The sequence below is a fragment of the Panthera onca genome (assembly GCF_046562875.1).
Source record: "Panthera onca isolate mPanOnc1 chromosome E1 unlocalized genomic scaffold, mPanOnc1 haplotype 2 h2.Chr16_ul_13, whole genome shotgun sequence".
In the NCBI taxonomy this organism is placed as follows: Eukaryota; Metazoa; Chordata; class Mammalia; order Carnivora; family Felidae; genus Panthera; species Panthera onca.
Window position 1 is genome coordinate 248,222 of NW_027675812.1, and position 19,681 is coordinate 267,902.

The window sequence follows — 19,681 nt, forward strand, 5'->3', positions numbered from 1 at the left end:
AGAGGCCCACAGAAGAGGGTAGGAAGGGCAGAGAGGCGGTGCGTGCTACGGACTGGCGGGAGGGAGTCGGGGCGGAGGGGCAGCCCGCCGGCCACGCAGAGCCCCCCCCCCGAGTCTGGCTGGCAGAAGCGGAAGGGCCAGACGGAGTGTGTTCCGACAGCAAGCGGGACTTGACATCTGGAAGGTTATAAGCTAACAGCTCTGCTCAGAGAGTGGGAGGGCTGGAGGACAATGGGAGGGAGAGTTGCTGAGCCCCGGAACGACAGAGCTCAGTTTGGCAGGGAAGAAAGGCACTCGCCAGCGCCATCTCCCTCGCCCACCCCCCAGCCAAAATCCCAAAGGGAACCAGTTCCTGCCAGGGAACTTGCTTGCACCACGCAAACACCCAACGCTGTGCTTCTGCGGACCCACACCTCCGGCGGCGCACCTGACTCCCTCCAGCTGCCGCAGGGCCCCTCCCAAAGCGGATCACAGAAGGAGAAGCGAGCTAAGCCTGCCCCTCCCGCCCCCATGCACCTTGCCTATCTACCCCAGCTAATACGCCAGATCCCCAGCACCACAAGCCAGGCAGTGTGCAAGTAGCCCAGACGGGCCACGCCACCCCACAGTGAATCCTGCCCCTAGGAGAGCGAAAGAGAAGGCACACACCAGTCTGACTGTGGGCTGGGGGCAGACATCAGGTCTGACTGCAGCCCCACCCGCCAACGCGAGTTATTCAAGACAGCACAGGGGAAGTGCCCTGCAGTTCCGCACCACTCCAGGAACTATCCAAAATGACCAAACGGAAGAATTCCCCTCAAAAGAATCTCCAGGAAATAACGACAGCTAACGAACTGATCAAAAAGGTTTAAACTGATCATTTAAACAATATAACAGAAAGTGAATTTACAATAATAGTCATAAAATTAATCGCTGGGCTTGAAAACAGTATAGAGTACAGCAGAGAATCTATTGCTACAGAGATCAAGGGACTAAGGAATAGTCAGGAGGAGCTAAAAAATGCGATAAATGAGCTGCAAAATAAAATGGAAATGACCATGCTTCAGATTGAAGAGGCAGAGAAGAGAATAGGTGAACTACAAGATAAAATTATGGAAAAAGAAGAAACTGAGAAAAAGATAAAAAAAATCCAGGAGTATGAGGGGAAAATTAGAGAACTAAGTGATGCACTAAAGAGAAATAATCTACGCATAATTGGTATTCCAGAGGAGGAAGAGAGAGGGAAAGGTGCTGAAGGTGTACTTGAATAAATCATAGCTGAGAACTTCCCTGATCTGGGGAAGGAAAAAGGCATAGAAATCCAAGAGGCACAGAAAACTCCCTTCAGACGTAACTTGAATCGATCTTCTGCATGACATATCATAGTGAAACTGGCAAAATACAAGAATAAAGAGAAAATTCTGAAAGCAGCGAGGGATAAACATGCTCTAACATATAGAGGGAGACCTATAAGACTCGTGATCGATCTCTCTTCTGAAACTTGGCAGGCCAGAAAGGAATGGCAGGATATCTTCAATGTGATGAACAGGAAAAATATGCAGCCGAGAATTCTTTATCCAGCAAGTCTGTCATTTAGAATAGAAGGAGAGATAAAGGTCTTCCCAAACAAACAAAAACTGAAGGAATTCGTCACCACTAAACCAGCCCTACAAGAGATCCTAAGGGGGATCCTGTGAGACAAAGTACCAGAGACATCGCTACAAGCATGAAACCTACAGACATCACAATGACTCTAAACCCATATCTTTCTATAATAACACTGAATGTAAATGGACTAAATGTGCCAACCAAAAGACATAGGGTATCAGAATGGATAAAAAAAACAAGACCCATCTATTTGCTGTCTACAAGAGACTCATTTTAGACCTGAGGACACCTTCAGATTGAGAGTGAGGGGATGGAGAACTATTTATCATGCTACTGGAAGCCAAAAGAAAGCTGGAGTAGCCATACTTATATCAGACAAACTAGACTGTAAATTAAAGGCTGTAACAAGAGATGAAGAAGGGCATGATATAATAATTACAGGGTCTATCCATCAGGAAGAGCTAACAATTATAAATGTCTATGCGCTGAATACAGGAGCCCCCAAATATATAAAACAAATACTCACAAACATAAGCAACCTTATTGATAAGAATGTGGTAATTGCAGGGGACTTTAACACTCCACTCACAGAAATGGATAGATCTTCTAGACACACGCACGGTCAATAAAGAAACAAGGGTCCTGAATGACTCATTGGATCAGATGGACTTGACAGATATATTTAGAACTCTGCATCCCAAAGCAACAGAATATACTTTCTTCTCGAGTGCACATGGAACATTCTCCAAGATAGATCACACACTGGGTCACAAAACAGCCCTTCATAAGTTTACAAGAATTGAAATCATACCATGCATACTTTCAGACCACAATGCTATGAAGCTTGAAATCAGCCACAGGAAAAAGTCTGGAAAACCTCCAAAAGCATGGAGGTTAAAGAACACCCTACTGAAGAATGAATGGGTCAACCAGGCAATTAGAGAAGAAATTAAAAAATATATGGAAACAAACGAAAATGAAAATACAACAATCCAAACGCTTTGGGATGCAGCGAAGGCAGTCCTGAGAGGAAAATACATTGCAATCCAGGCCTATCTCAAGAAACAAGAAAAATCCCAAATACAAAATCTAACAGCACACCTAAAGGAAATAGAAGCAGAACAGCAAAGACAGCCTAAACCCAGCAGAAGAAGAGAAATAATTAAGATCAGAGCAGACAGTCGGTTAAGCGTCCGACTTCGGCTCAGGTCACGATCTTGCGGTCCGTGAGTTTGAGCCCCGCGTCAGGCTCTGGGCAGATGGCTCAGAGCCTGGAGCCTGTTTCCAATTCTGTGTCTCCCTCTCTCTCTGCCCCTCCCCCGTTCATGCTCTGTCTCTCTCTGTCTCAAAAATAAATGTTAAAAAAATTAAAAAAAAAAAAGATCAGAGCAGAAATAAACAATATAGAATCTAAAAAAACTGTAGAGCAGATCAACGAAACCAAGAGTTGGTTTTTTGAAAAAATAAACAAAATTGATAAACCTCTAGCCAGGCTTCTCAAAAAGAAAAGGGAGATGACCCAAATAGATAAAATCATGAATGAAAATGGAATGATTACAACCAATCCCTCAGAGATACAAGCAATTATCAGGGAATACTATGAAAAATTATATGCCAGCAAACTGGACAACCTGGAAGAAATGGACAAATTCCTAAACACCCACACGCTTCCAAAACTCATTCCCATTGTATACATACCCCATATATACCCTCATATCCCATTGTATATATACCCCACATTTTCTTTATGTATTCCTCCATCAATGGATGCTTAGGTTTTTTCCATGTCTTTGCTATTATAAATTATGCTATAATGGATGTGAAGATGCAGTTATCTCTTCAAGACATAGATTTTGTTTACTTTGGATATATACCCAAGTCATAATTTCTGGATCATATGTAGTTCCATTTTTAATTTTTTGAGGAACCTTCATACTCTTCACGTTGGCTGCACCAATTTACACCTTCACCAGCAGTGCACGAGGCTTCCCTTTCCCCCACATCCTTACCAGTACTTTCTATCTCTTGTCTTTTTGATGATAGCCATTCTAACAGGTGTGGGGTGATACCTCATTGTGGTTTTGATTTACATTTCCCTGATGATTAGTGAGGATAGGCCACCTTTTAATGGACCTGTTGGCCATTTGAATATCTTCTTTGGAAAAATGTCTTTTCAGATATTTCACCCATTTTTAAATTGTGTTATTTGGTTTCTTTGTTATTGAGGTATATGAGTTCCTTATATAGTTTGGATATTAACCTCTTATAAGATATATGGTTTGTAAATATTTTCTTCCATTACATAGGCTGTCTTTTCATTTTGTTGATTCTTTTTTTAGTTATTATTATTCTCAAGTTAGTTAACATACAGTGTAGTCTTACCTTCAAGAGTAGAACCCAGAGATTCATCTCTTACATATGACACCCAGTGCTCATCCTGAAAAGTGCCCTCCTTAGTGCCTGTCACCCATTTACCTCCCCTCCAAACCTCATCAACCTCAGTTTGTTCTCTGTGTTTAAGGGTCTCTTATGGTTATTTTGCCATGCAGAGAAGCTTTTCAGTTTGATGTAGCCCTACTTATTTGTTTATTTTTTATGTTGTTGCTTGTGCTTTATAGGAGTCACATCCAAAAAATCATTGCCAAGAGCAACATCAAAGAGCTTTTTTCTACGTTTCCCTTGGGAGTTTTATGTATGATTTCAGGCCTTACATTTAATTCTTTAATTCATTTTGAGTTGATTTTTTGTGAACAGTATAAGACAGTGGTCTAATCTCACTCTTTGTCATGTAAATATCCAATTTTCCTAACACCATTTAATGAAGACACTCTTTTCTCCATTGAGTATTCTAGGCTTGCTTGAATATTGTTGGCTTCTGTGTCAAATAGAAGTTGGCCATATATGTATGAGTTTGTATCTAAGCCCTTGATTCTCTTTCATTGGTCCAAGTGTGTGTTTTTATGCCAGTGCCATACTGTTTTGATTACTATAGCTTTATAATATAGTTTGAAGTAAAAAATTGTGATCGTCCAGCTTTACCCTTCTTTTGAGGATTGGTTTAGCTTTTGTGGTTCCAAATGAATTTTAGGATTATATTTTATGCATGTGTAAAAAATGCCATTGGAATCTTAAGAATTACATTGAATCTATAGATGGCATTGCCTTAGTGTGGACATTTTAATGTTAATAATTCTTCTAATCTATGAACACAGGATATCTTTCTATTTGTGTCTCTTCCAAATTTACTCCTAAGTACTTTATAGTTTGTGATGCTGTTGTAAATGAGATTATTTTCTTCATTTCTTTTTCTGATAATTCATTGTTAGTATATAGAAACACCATTGATTTTTGTATGTTGATTTTGTATCCTCGATCTTTACTGAATTCATTCATTAAATTTAACAAGTTATTATTTTTTTTTTTTTGGTTGAGTCTTTAGGATTTTCTATACTTAAAATAATGTCATCTGCAAATAGACACACTTTTACTTCCTTCTTTCTTTCTTTCTTTCTTTCTTTCTTTCTTTCTTTCTTTCTTTCTTTCTTTCTGATTCTGGTGACTTTTATTTCTTTTCTTGCCTAATTGTTCTAGCTAACACTTCTAGTACTATACTGAATAGGAGTGGTAAGAGTGAGCACTTGTCTTATTTCTGATTATAGAGGAAAAGCTTTCAACCTTTCACTGTTACAGTATGATGTTAAGTATTGAGTATTGTCATACATGGCCTTTATTATGTTGAGATTCTTTCCTTCTCTACCTAATTTAGTGACAGCTTTTATCATGAATGGATGTTGAATTTTGTCATATGCTTTTTCTGCATCAATTGAGATGATCATGTGATTTTTATCTTTCATTCTATTAATGCAGTATGTCACATTTATTGATTCGCACATGTTGAAATACCTTTGCATCCTAGGGATGAATCCCACTTAATCATGCTATATTATCCTTTTAATGTGCTATTGAATTGGTTTGCTAGAATTTTGTTGAGAATTTTTGCATTTATATTCATCAGGGACATTGGCCTATAGTTTTAATTTTTTTGTAGTATCTTTGTCTGGCTTTGGTATCAGGGTAAATGCTACCTTGTAAATGAGTTTGGCAGTGTTCCCTTCTCTTAAATTTTCTGGGAAGAATTTGAGAAGGATTGGTATTAATTCTTCATTAAATGGTAAAAATTCAGCAATAAAACCATTTGTCCTGGACTTTTGGGGAAGAAGATTTTGATTATTGACTCAATATCCTTACTTGTTTTTGGTCTCTTCAGATTTTCTGTTTCTTCATGATTCAATCTCAGTAAGTTGTATGTTTCTAGGAATAATTTATCCGTTTCTTCTAGGTTGTCAATTTTGGGGTCTCTGCTCAGGCACCATTATAACCAGATCTGTAGGATGGACTATGCAACTTCCCAGGTGTTCTGGTTAGGCTTCTTGGTCAGATAAGGCTGGAAGCTATATTCATCCCTGGTCAGGACTTTGAATTTCCTTCCCAGCCCAGTCTCTATATCATAGGCTCCTTTGCTGATAAGTCTTATTGGCTGGGTACCTGAGTCAGGCAGGAGTATCCGTCAATATCCCTGGCCAGATAGTGCCACTAGCTCAGTTCTGCAGAGAGGCAGAGCCAATGAGTGGGCTCTTCACTCAGGCACTGCTGTAAGAGGGGCTGTAGGGTAATCTACACAGTCTCTGGGATGCTCTCAATAGGTTTTCTGGTCAGGCAGGACAGAGGACTATCTATACTCAGCAATAGGCAGGAGCCATGAATTTGCTTCCTCATCTGGATGGGGTGATAGAAGAGGCTCCAAGGTCAGAAAGGCTTATTGGCTCGGGACCCAACTCAAGCAGAATGGTTCCCTGGCCAGAGGGACCACCATCTTGGCTCTGCAGATGGGCAAAACCACTGTGTCAGATATCTACTCAGGCACTGCTGCTAGGAGAAACAATCTGCCAAGATCCACGTGCTGGTTAATGTAAGCCATGTTTCCCTTCTCCATCTCATTCTGATCTCAAATGGTTAAGACCCACGGATACCTCCCCCCCCCTCCCCAATACCTATGGGACAGGACCCAGGTGGGCCTTCCAGGAAGCAACCCCCAACTCTGGAGGAGCTGGATGTCTACCTTGGGCTCTCTTTTTCCCACCAGAGAAACCATAGCTCTGGGAAGCCCTCTCAGTGCAGCACTATACTAGCCTGGGAGAGGGGCAGTGCAGCCAGAGCATAGCTGATTGTCTTACCCTTCTAATGTGGTCCTTCTCAGTCTCTGTGGTTCAGGGAGATTCATCAGCCTCACAACCATATCCTGGGATTTTCACAATGGTGTCTTGTCTGTGGATACTTGCAAGATGGTCTTTTTGTGAGGGGGACTGAAGTCAGGAAAAACTTATGTCACCGTCTTGATGACATCACTCTCTATATATTTCAATATAAATGTAATTTTGTAATAATAAAATTAATTATAATTTAAAGTTAAAGAAAATTAAAATAAAATGCAAATTGGTCCATATCATTCCTGAACTTATAACCACTCAATGATTCTATATAACCTAGTAGATAAAGGCTAAGCTTCTTAAAATTACTTACAAATCCCTTAATAATCTGAGTCCAACCTACCTCTCTTGTATGAACTTTCCTTTCCCAAATCCATACTTTATTCTTCTGCAGTGCTGAACCGACTATAGTTCTCCATGCACTGCATATGTATATGTTGTATATGTTGTACCCAGGTGTGGTTTTACTTTATATTTCTCAGCCCCTCTTCCATGTAGAAGACTCTTTCTATGCATTCCCCTTTCCTTTAGTTAAAATCTGATATTTTAACTTGTCCAGGCACTACATACTCTATGATGTATACATTTAACAGTCTAGTTTGAATTAGTGGTTCCTATATGAGCTATGGCACTCATGGCTCACAGCAGTACCTGAAGTGCTACCAGAGAGCTGATAAATACCAATGATCCAGAAACACTGGAAAAATAGATCAGCTTAAATCCTTGAAATTCACAGATTTAATATAAGTATGTATAAAATTATGATATTAATGGAATTTATGTGGAATTTTCCATCAACATATATCCTTTGTATATGTTTTTTGGAGCTCATGACATTGATTACATGTCTCAATTGTCCCTTCTCTTCATAGCTAATGGAAAAGTTGATCTGAATAAAGTGATGGATGGCGTGAAAGCTGTCACAGGTGATTGAGAAGTTAATGTAAACATAGGATCCTAATTTTTACAGTACTGTTTTTCTTCATGCCTTAATTGCTAGGCTAATTCTATCATTTTTACCTCCTATTTGTTTAAGGTTTTCATAGCCAGTAGCCCAGAAATTGGAGAATTTTCTGATGTATTCTTCACGAATACGCTTCATTTTCCTTATTTTAAGACAGCCAAAACGTACAATAAAGGGTGAAATGAATCTTTGGAAAAGACCCTGGTAATTACTTAAAGGAGAGGTGATACATTCTTCATGTCAATAGAATTATGAAGATAAGCCATCTGCAGCTTGAAAATTGACAAAAGAGATCTATAATACCCACTTTGTGTCATTGTCATTTTGAGTATGTTAGTCCAAGCCTCCCAAGAAGCAAAAGCCGGGGCAGGGTTAAACATGCCAGGACATTATTAGGGGAAATGCCTGCGTAAGAGAAAATAAGGAGGATGCCTGAAAGGCTGGGAGGCTGTCAGACTGCAGGGCAAATCTGGCACCAGGTGAAGGAAAGAGGAAGAAATGTTTGGGCGGAAGCATCCTAGATTGTCATGCAGTCTGAGGAGGGCCTGGCAAAAGTGCTTTCAAGAATCCTCTGGTTAGAATCACCATTCTGTATCTTCCAGGAACAGGGCTCCCCTAGTATCTTGGCTGCACTTGTGATTGGCCAGTGCCAATGATACATATGGCATTAGTGCAAAAAAACACAGGTTAATTTCAAAGCAGAAGGTGGGGCCCTTGGTTAATTATGTTCTCCATAGTTGGAACTCCTGTGGATACATTCTCATGACCGCCGTTGAGAGTGCCATCTCTCTCTCTCTTGTTTTTTTATTAAGTATAATTTATTGTCAAATTGGTTTCCATACAACACCCAGTGCTCATCCCAACAGGTGCCCTCCTTGATGCCCATCACCCACTTTCCCCTCTCCCCTACCCCCGATCACCCCTCAGTATTGTTCTCAGTATTTAAGAGTGAGAGTGCCATCTCTTATTAGCCTTTAGAAAGCTGGGGCACCTGGGTGGCTCAATCGGTTAAGCGTCTGACTTCAGCTCAGGTCACGATCTCATGGTCCGTGAGTTCGAGCCCTGCGTCGGGCTCTGGGCTGATGGCTCAGAGCCTGGAGCCTGCTTCTGATTCTGTGTCTCCCTCTCTCTCTGCCCCTCCCCCATTTATGCTCTGTCTCTCTCTGTCTCAAAAATAAATAAACTTATTTTAAAAAAAGGCAATTATGTTTCCATAAATGACATTATCTCCATGTATTTGGGCAGAGCTCAGTGATCATTACTTTCCCCAGCTCATAATCCTATTGTTTTAGCATCATAATTTAGTTTAATTATTTGCAATAATTTGATTGTACTTAAATTCCATGTATGTCATTGTTTTGATCTTTTTGTTAAGGAGAAAATGTTGATGTCAGTAGCGTTAAAGCTGTTCTGGGAAACATGGGGATCGAGCTCAAAGGTAAAGAATGCTTGGAGCTGGTGAAAACTCTTCCTTTTAAGGGTAAGCATTTTAAATATTGATGTATTCAAAGAGTGGTTTTTTTTAAGTTTATTTATTCATATTGAGAAGGTGAGAGCATGTGTGAGTTGGGGAGGAGCAGAGAGAGAGGGAGAGCGAGAGAATCCCAAGCAGGCTCCGCACTGTCAGCACGGAGCTGGACTCGGAGCTTGATCTCACAACCCGTGAGATATGACCTGAGCCAAAACCAAGAGTTGGATGCTTAATTAACTGCGCCACCCAGCTGTCCCCAAAAAGAAGTTTTAGATTTCTGCGTCTGCGAGAAGCTCTAAAATTACCTCCATTTCCTAAGTTCTAGGATATAGAAAATCCATTTCAAAAAAAAAAAAATGTTTTTTTAGAAAGTCCACTTATACCTGAAATGAATCCCTAGGTGGTTTTACTTTTAGATTAGGAAGCAGCATTTCCATTATGATGAGTCTTTTTATCAATAGGGAAAAACAAAAAAGGAAAAAACAAAGGTTAAACTGGGATTTGTGAAAGAAGAAAGGATTAATAATTGGAAGTGAATAAAGGCAGGATTGGGAAGAAGAACAGAGGTGTGCATGATGTGCTAAATTTCACCCAATTTTCTCTCAAATTTTATTAAAATAAGAGAAAACTCTCGAAAAGTCATTTTTCCTAATTTCTCTGTGATTTTCCACATTTCTCTGTGACTTAAATTCTGCCTTTTCTTACAGATGATGACAAGATCTTTCAAAACAGGTTGCTAGAAGTTGTGATGTCTCTAAAAGGTACGTGAGCGGCATAATGAGAGTGTAGACCAATATGGGATCCTTGCTTTTATACTGTTTCCAAGGTATTAGTGGTTGCTGCTATACTGATCGTATATACTGATTGCAAATTTATGCTCCCACTGAAGATCAAGCTTCACGGTAGCTGCTGATCTTTTACTTTATATCTAGGAAGAAAGCCTTCTACTTTCTCAAGATTCTTCCAAACTTTTCAAGAGAAAAAATACCAGATTTCAAGTTTGCATAGCAAAATGTGACAGACAAGAATTAGTACTGATTCAGGGAATTTAATCAGCTGCAGATAAATACTAAACTGGGAATTCAGTCATCAAAACCTATTGTTTAGAAGTAAAAAATGTTTGCCTCCAGAACTAGAATTCACTTAGCATTTATTCAATGATATTTAAAACTTTGTATTTTGTAGTCTGATCCCCAAGACAAATCTCACGAGAAGTGACCTTCGTTCTAATGTCATAGTTGACTTTCTCTATAGGCATAATAAGGTCCTTAGTCTCTTGTTCTAAAATTGCTGTGGTTTTTTTTTCTCCACATTTTAGAACAAGGATTATTAACCTTACTACTAAGGGGGGTCTGTGAATAGGCTTTAGAGAATATATGACCCCCCCTGAAATGATATGTAATCTTTGTGAACACTAGCATATAGCTCATGAAATTCACAACAGGGCATGTGTCTCTAAAAGGTTTATGAACCTCTTTTTTGAAGTTACATAATTTTCTTCATGGACTCTCTTTCCTTAGATGGGAAAGTCAATGTCAACGACTTGAACGCAATACTGGATAATATGGGAATCAAGCTCTCAGATAAGGAACTTGAGGCTCTGACTCAAAATCTCCCTGGTGATGGTGAGCAAGTTTCCAGATACCATAGTTCCATGTTGGGAGAGCTTGGACAATATAGGTTGCGGGGAAAGGGCCCTTAGGAATGGTAATCTACACTGATAGTAAGAAGCTATAAATATGGGCAAAGCATGTAAAGAGCATATAAGCAGCCAGCTACCAAGTCACCGTGAAAACATTGCCCTTTGTATGAATGTCTTTTATGTTCTTTACCCATATTATGGTCACTAGAAGACAGTCTTCCACATTTTAAAAAGAAAAATGCAGGCCACTTAGATGACAGTACTTCTGAATTTCTTCCCATTACTAATGCATATAGCTTTGAAATAGTATAGAACTATAAGTAAAATTAATATTTTTGAAATGGCATGTTGTTATGTTTAGGCTTTTCTTTCTAGTATTAATGAAGCCAATGAAAACTGAATAAATTAATAGCCTAGAAAGATATTCTTCAGTAAATAGTTCTTAAGTAAGCATATATAAAGTACTTAAGATAATGCCTGGCACATAGTAAGTTAGGATTTATTATATTTACTCCGACATTGTCTTTCACAATATTTCATGAGTCTTTTATATCTCATTATGACTTTAATTTTCTTCTACAGTTGATAGGAGGACTTCTCCTAAAACACCGATGAAGGAACTGCAAACTTTTACAGGTAAATGAGAAGTTGATGTAAATCTAGGGTTTCAGTCCTTTATAATAGTTTTTTTCAGTGGTATTTCTGGTATCTTATAAATTCTGATGTTTTATTTTTAAATATATGAATCATGGATTGACATTAGGAAAGTTTCTACACTAGGATACAAGACTATATGTCAATTTTAAATCCTAAGTTTTCTGTTACTTGTGCAAGTAATATGCTTCGGGTCACAAATGTTTAAATGAAAAATATCTAGAAATGTATAGAAAATGGCATGGTGAAGCTTAGAAATGATCAAGATAATGTATTCCTGATATCATCAATAATTCTTACCAAAGCAAATGTTTTTGAAGAATAATTTATATAAGAATCTGCGTTATCTTAATTCACTCATCAGATTTTATTCTGAAAGTTGTTTTTTTCCAGCTTTAGGAAAAATGGTCTTCAATTTATAATAAATGTGGTATTTTATTACCATAAGATACCATAAGATACGCTCATAAAGATATGCTTTATTACCATAAGATATGCTCAAGGGTTCTGCAATTGAGAATATCTTCGCCTAACACCTCATCTTGAAATTAGGATATCATTAAACTTCATAGTACATATTTTACAACTTGATATAATACCAGAGTTCCGAAAGCTTATATGTCTATTGTTCCCTCTCTTAAAAGATGAGAAGGTTGATTCTAATAACCTGAAAATTTTCCTGGGAAGCCTGGGGATTGAGCTCACAGATCAGGAAAAAGAGAAGCTACTGAAAACACTGCCAATTGATGGTGAGATTGATAGAGGTGTCATGGAGGTCTTTTGTTGGTCTTTAGGTCTGTGCAAATATTTTCAACTTTGTTTCTATTTATTTTTCCCCAAAAGTATAAAAGAAAAAATATTAAATTGAGTTATAAGTATATAGCAACCTGTCACTGTCGCTTAGAATTTATATTGGAAGTTAAATAACCCTTTAGACAAGAGTTGACATTAACAGATAAACATATTGTTACCTATCAAGCTACTAATTTGTTCATATCATGAGAAGAGAAAAAAAAAGAAAGATTGGAGATCCATGAAAAAAAAATAAAGATGGGAAGCAGAAATTTAAAAGCAAAGGGAAGCTATACTCATGTTTGAGCAAGGAGACTTCCTCAGGTACTGGAATAAAGAGGTTTGTCACAAGGAGAGAGGTTTCTGTTTCCAACCTTCATTATATTAGATGAAATAAACTAAAAATTAGAGACAACTCTTCTTAAAATGTTATTTTTGAAATTGTTTATTTAAATTATTATTTATTTCACACCATTTTTGCGATTTCATGTTAATTTCCCCATTGCATGAATTATGGCTTTTCTTACAGCTGCTGGAAAGGTATATCACAACAGGTTGCTAAAGGGTGTGAAATCTCTCAATGGTGAGTAAGACCTAATTAAAAGTCATACTGTCTGACATTCCCCAACTTGACAATTTTATTCCAATTATGAATCCTGGCTCCTCACTTTGGTATCATTCCTTATTTATGATTCTTGCAGTCTACCCACATTTTAACTGATAACAGCGTATATTTTATCTTGTAGGAAGTTCCATATGGAACTTGCATTTTTTTTCAACTCTGTACACCCCTTCTCTATGCACGAAAAAATCACTTCACCTTAAACAAACAAACATAATAAATAAATAAATAGAAAGTTGATATGCATGCAGACTTTTGGCATAATACACTTTTTTTTCATGTTCCTACCTTCTATCTTTCCTAAGGGGGAAAGGTTCATGTCAATAACCTGGACAACACCCTTAAAAAATTGGGACTTGAGCTCACGGAAGAGGAACTTGCAAAGCTGTCAAAAAATCTACAAGTTGATGGTGAACACTACAGATGACCTCAGGCCGTTTTTTAATTTTTCCTTTATATCTGATATGTTTGAAAATAGATTTAATTGACAGATACATGTTAGAAAGCTTGGAGGAGAGCCCAATTTTATTTTTTTTACTGAAGTCTTTAATTTTAATTCCAATATAGTTAACATAGAAAATTATATTATTTCAGGTATATAATATATTAACAATTCTATATATATGTGATAAGTATACTCTTTAGTCCCCATCACCTGTTTCACCCATTCCCGCACCCACCTCCCCTCTGGTAACTACCAGTTTGTTCTCTATAGTTAAGAGTCTACTTCTTGGTTTGTCTCTCTCTTCTTTTTTTTTTCTTTGTTTACTCATTTTGTTTCTTAAATTTCACATATGAGTGAAATCATATAGTATTTGTCTTTAACATTTCTCTTAGCATTATACTCTTTAGCTCCATCCATGTTGTTGCAAATGGCAAGATTCCATTCTTTTTTAAGGCTGAATAATACTCCATCATACACACACACACACACACACACACACACACACACACACACATGTTCTACGTCTTTATCCATTCATCTATTGATGGACACTTGGAGGAGAGCCCAATTTTAAAGTCAGAATAAATCTTGGATCTTCATTACAATTAACCTAAAACAGCATCACCTCTCCGTAAATATACCAAAAACTGCAGAGGGTGCTGTCAGGACTCTAATAGTCTAAACAATAAGAAAGCAAAATAATAGGGATCTGAAAATCTATTTATAGAGAAGTCAACAAGCCATTCTTCTATCTATCCTCCTGTCTAATGAAATCTTCATTCGAAAACGTGTTCAAAGATTTTTATCATAGTGCATGAGACCTTCAAGCTCCATCTGCCTGTGTGGACATATCTTCTCTCATTTTTCTACTGTTCCAGCCATGTTGAGCTGCTTGTAGTTTTACCCACATAGCATGATGTCCCTGGACATTTTTCTCAACTTCTCCTCCATGTGAAGGCTCTTCCATCCTTCCATATTTCGTATCAACTGCTCTGATACATTAATGTAGTTCACACACATCTCCTGCAGGAAGCAATCTTAGAACATACCAAGCTGGATTAGTGGTCCCTTCCTCAGCTGTTTGTGGGTACATGAAGTAAAGTTACCAGAATACCTGGCCAACTCCAATAGTATCTTCAGCTATGGCTTATAATGGCATCCAAAATACTAGGAAGAGCACACTTTTCCTGACCCAGTTTCTAGTATACAAGAGACCTTTGTATTGATGGAGATCATCTTAACTCCCTGAGATCCAGGCATTTTCTAAATGGTCTCAGGTAAAATGAAGATGTAAGGAATTTTTAATGGAATTGTTTCCTTAAAATATATGTCTTAAATTTGTCTTCTGGGCTTCTGACATTATTTTCATTGTGCCTTTTCTTGTAGCTAATGGAATGGTTGGTCTGAAAGAGGTGATGGATGGAGTAAAAGCTACTACAGGTAAGAGAGAAATTATGAATCTAAAACATTTAGTATTTATAATAATTACATTTCATCATTATTCCTCAATTGCCATATTAGTTATGGCATTTATTTCTTGGTTCATTAAATTACTAGCAACTCATTTGTTTTCTGGTATATTTTTTATTTTGTTCTTCTCTTTTTTAGAATGGCCAAACTCTGTACTAGTGAAATAATATATGAAGTAAAATTTTGATAAAGACTACAGATAACTGACAAAAAATGAGACTAACAGATCTTACCTTATTTTATACATTTATTTGAATAAGTAATTTATAATATTCCAATTGAATAGCAGATACATAATGTAAATCTCACAGGGTTCAGAGTTGCCTTGCCATTGTCATTGTGACTGTGACTTCTTTTATTAGCACTTAGAGATCAAATTCTTTTTCTGTGAAAGTCATCGTCAGTATATTTGGAGAGGTCTCATTGGCCTATGCTCTTTATTCTGTACCGATTCAATCTATATAGCCATAGATTAATTTTCCCTGTTTGGAGTCATTAGATGATCCTTTAAATTCGTATATGTAATGATGTCTATTTTTTTAAGGAGGGGAGGTTGATGTCAAAGATGTGAAAGCTATTCTGAAAAACATGGGAATAGAGTTCACAGATAAGGAACGTTTGAAGCTGCTGAAAAATCTGCCTTTCAATGGTAGGCATTTATATACTGATGTGACCTTAAAGTGTTCTTTGAAGCTTTTAAAGATTTTTTAATTTAAATTCCAGTTAGTTAACATACAGTGTAATACTAGTTTCAGGTGTACAATTTGGTGATTCAACACATCCACACATCACCCTGTGCTCATCACAAGTGCCCTCCTTCATCCCCATCACCCGTGTCACCCTTCCCTCACCATCTTCCCCTCTGGTGACCATCAGTTTGTTCCCTATAGTTAGGAGTCTGTTTCTTGGTTTGCCTTTCTTTTTTACCCCGTGTTTGTTTTGTCCCCTCTTAAGCTTTTTTTTTTTTTTTTTTAGAAACTCAAACTATCCCCATTTGCTAAGATGCAACAGTAAATAAACAAGCAAATGCCAAACAAAATAATTTAAATGTTCACTTATTGTAGAGGGAAATTTCCATCTATGCAGTTTAACTCTCTGTTTTGGAATAATCATCCCCATGATGCTGACTCATGCCATCAAGGGGACTACATTTCTGAGGCTACCCTTACCTTTTTAGATAACTATAGGCAGTTGTGGGAAGCAACCAAGGGAAAGAAGTGGTGTTAGACCGGAAGGGGATAAAAGGTCAGAGGTGATATTTTCCAAAAAAGCTGTGCATGTTATAGAGTGCCTTGTATGCTAAATTTTAGATAGACTTACCATATTATAAACTTTCCCTAATTTTCTCTCAAACTTTATTTTAATGAGGGAAGTTTCTAGGGCAAATCATGAAAATCTCAGTTTTACTAGAGTTTTAGTGAATAGCCACATCATTTCTCTATGACCTTAATTGTGTTCTTTATTATAGATGATAACAAGGTCTTTAAAAACAGGTTGCTAGATGGTGTGAAGTCCCTTAAAGGTGAGTGAGAAACATAATAAGAATACAAATGAATATGAGATCTTCATTTTATACTGTTTCCAAGATATGAATTTGAATGCTGCCATCTGTCATATGTACTGATTGCAAATGTATGCTTTTTTGGACCTCAATCTTTATTTTAGCAGTTGAATCTGATGTTCTATCTTGGAAGTAAAGCACCACACTTTCTTGTCATATTCGAAATTTTCAGGAAGAGAAATATCAAATTTCATGTTTACATGGGAAAAAATATAAATGATTAGCAGTGATTCAGAGAACTTAATAAATAGAAAAAACTAAATTGGAAGTTCATTCATCAAAAGTCAACCTACTATTGTTTAGAACTACATAATGTTTGCCTCCAGTACCAGAATTCCCTAAGCATTCATTGAACATCATTTTTTTCAACCAGATTTTTTTTAATTCATTAAGAAAATTGAGGCTGGCAAGAGTGATAGCCCTCAGCTTTACATCTTCAATCCCTCCCTATTCAGGTATCTTTAAGCACACCCATGTTAGTATAAAGGATGAGTGAGAAGTCCCTCTTCCTCCTCAAAGCTTACCAGGATGCCCTTGACTCCACTGTCTCCCATATCTTTTAAGACCTTGCCCCACTGGCCATTTTCAACCTCTTCAGCCCATTTACATGTTCAACATACACCATCCTATAAAATAAGCAAACTAGAACTCTCCACACCCCTTTTTGGCCACAACTCAATCTCTTTCTTCCCTTTTTCATCCATTTCTTGAGAGACTTTTCTGTACTCTGAGCCCATATTTCTGTACCTAATTCTCAAACTAATTTCAGTATTAAATGCCATTTAAAACCTTGTGTTTCTGTAGGCTGGTCCCCAAGACAAGTCTCAAGGGAAGTAGCCATAGTTCTAAATTTGTAATTGACTGCTTAAAATATTTTGTCTCTGTGCTAAAATTGTTGAACATTAATTTATTTTTTTCACTTTAGAGCAAACATTTTCTGTTTGGTCCGAAGCAAATTTTGTGAATAATGATCTACTGCTTAAGAAATTCACAATGGGATATGTGTATCAAAAAAGTGTAAGAACTTCTCTTTTGAAGTCATTTAATATTCTTTATGGACTGTCACTTTTCTTAGGTGGGAAGGTCAATATGAACAACCTGGGCACTGTTCTGAACAACCTGGGGATAAAGCTTGCAGATACGGAACTTAAAGATCTGGCTGAAAACATGCATGTTGGTGGTAAGCATATTATCATATATACTAGTTAACCCTAGAGAGAGGTTAATTACAAGAAACTTGGGTGGGGGGGGGGGGAATGCCCTTTTTCATAGGGAAAAGGGAAGGCCCAAGAGCAGTGTGAGACACCATATCAATGACTAAAACACAGAGAATGTCATTTGAGGTTATGAGTATCCAGTTAACAAAGTCAAAATTAAACCAGTTTTTTATATGTGTGATATGTATGACTTTTATGTTCTCTGTAAGTATCATGTTTAGTAGTTGAGTCTTTCCAGTTTTGAATACAAGAATGCAGATTCTTTAGACACATTCACTTCTAAGTAACTTCCCCTTACTAACACAAATAAATTTGAGATATTATAGGCCAAACTGCACCATTGCGATAGCGTGGTTTTCATGTTTAGAATTTTCTTGTTATTCATGCTTGTCTTAGAATAAAAGTTGAGTAGAATAATAATCTAAAAAGTGTGTTCAAAAATATTTGTTTAAATAAATATTAGCAATTATGATGGGGCCTGACACATAGTTAAGTGCAACTGTTATAGTTCTTCCCATGTTTTCCCACAAACTTTTGTATTATATCTAGAATGTAATATTTGAAGTCTATATAATATATGAGATCCATAATATATGGGATCTATAATATACTGCGATTTTATCTTCTCTTATAGTTGATGAGAAAATTCCTCTAGAAACACTGATGGAAAACATCACAGATTTTACAGGTGACTGAAAAGTTACTATAAAATTAGGATTCCAATTATCTACATTAAATTTTGGTTTTTGCTAATATTTCCTGGTACTTCATCACTGACTTGTAAATTCTGGCATTTCTCTATATTTATTAATGAAATATTTGCTTCTAGTGTTACATGTATTGATATAAAATTATCTGATTTTGCAATGAAATTACCATACGATTTCTTGCTTTCAAATTCTACAATCTCTGTTGTTTATGCCAATAATGTAATTCACTTCGCCAGTGTTTAATAACCACAGTATAGAATGGCACAGCAAATTAGAGAGTGAAGCCTAAAATTGATGGAAGTAATGAATTTATTGTATTTATCATATAATTCTTATTTTTTAAATTAAAATACTTTTTCAAAGAAAAATTCATATAAGCATCTATTTTTTTAATTAATAGATCAAATTTCAATCTGAAAGTAGTCTGTCCTGATTTTAGAAGACTCTCTTGTTCACATTAAGAAAATAAATTTGACCTATCATCTACATTGATTCTGTAGTTGAAAATGTTTGTTTGTTTTTATTACTGTAGTTTTCAGTCTGAAAACAAGGAGATGGTATTAATTATCCTAAAATAACTTTTTTCATTAGAAATAATTACTATTATCTGGAGGCGCCTGGGTGGCTCAGTCGGTTAATCGTCCGACTTCAGCTCAGGTCATGATCTCGCAGCTTGTGAGTTCAAGCCCCGCATCAGGCTCTGTGCTGACAGCTCAGGGCCTGGAGCCTGCTTCAGATTCTGTGTCTCCCTCTCTCTCTGCCCCTTGCCCACTTGCTCTCTCTCTCAAAAATAAGTGATAAAACATTTAAAAACTTTAAAAAAAAAAGAAATGATTACCGCTATCTGAAATGAAGATGTATACCAAATTTCTTATTTTCAAAGGTGAGAAGATTGAATCTAGTGAGCTAAAAAATGTTCTGGGAAATCTCGGAATTGAGCTCACAGATAAGGAACTAGAGAAGCTGCTGAAAATCCTGCCAATTGATGGTGAGTCATACAAGTGTCTGTGGGAGCTTCCAGGGAAATTAGATTTTTACAGATCTGCATGAAAATTTTCACTTCTTCTCAAACATGATGGAACATTTTTAAAAAACTAAAATGTAAGCTACATCTTAAAACAGTAAGTGTCGTTTAGAGTTTATTTTAGAAGCCAAGCAACTCCTCAGATGTAAGTTGCCATCAGAGCCAACAAATGTCTACTGTCACCCTTCAGGGCTTATACCATAAGAAGGAAAAAGAGAGGGATAAGCGGGCAATGGAAGAAATTAAAAATAAAAG

At 37.0% G+C, this 19,681-nt stretch overlaps 1 protein-coding gene across 1 annotated transcript in view; it reads left to right on the forward strand.

Moving 5' to 3' along the window:
• Positions 1 to 19,452, forward strand: part of LOC145715132 (uncharacterized) — a 91,366-nt gene extending 71,914 nt beyond the window's left edge. The window contains exons 3-8 of the mRNA XM_081794747.1: positions 10,810 to 10,914; positions 15,459 to 15,563; positions 16,383 to 16,436; positions 17,551 to 17,655; positions 18,327 to 18,380; positions 19,286 to 19,452. Of these exons, the coding sequence (XP_081650873.1) occupies positions 10,810 to 10,914; positions 15,459 to 15,563; positions 16,383 to 16,436; positions 17,551 to 17,655; positions 18,327 to 18,380; positions 19,286 to 19,452 (590 nt within the window). The remainder of the gene's footprint in view (positions 1 to 10,809; positions 10,915 to 15,458; positions 15,564 to 16,382; positions 16,437 to 17,550; positions 17,656 to 18,326; positions 18,381 to 19,285) is intronic.
• Positions 19,453 to 19,681: the final 229 nt, after the last annotated feature.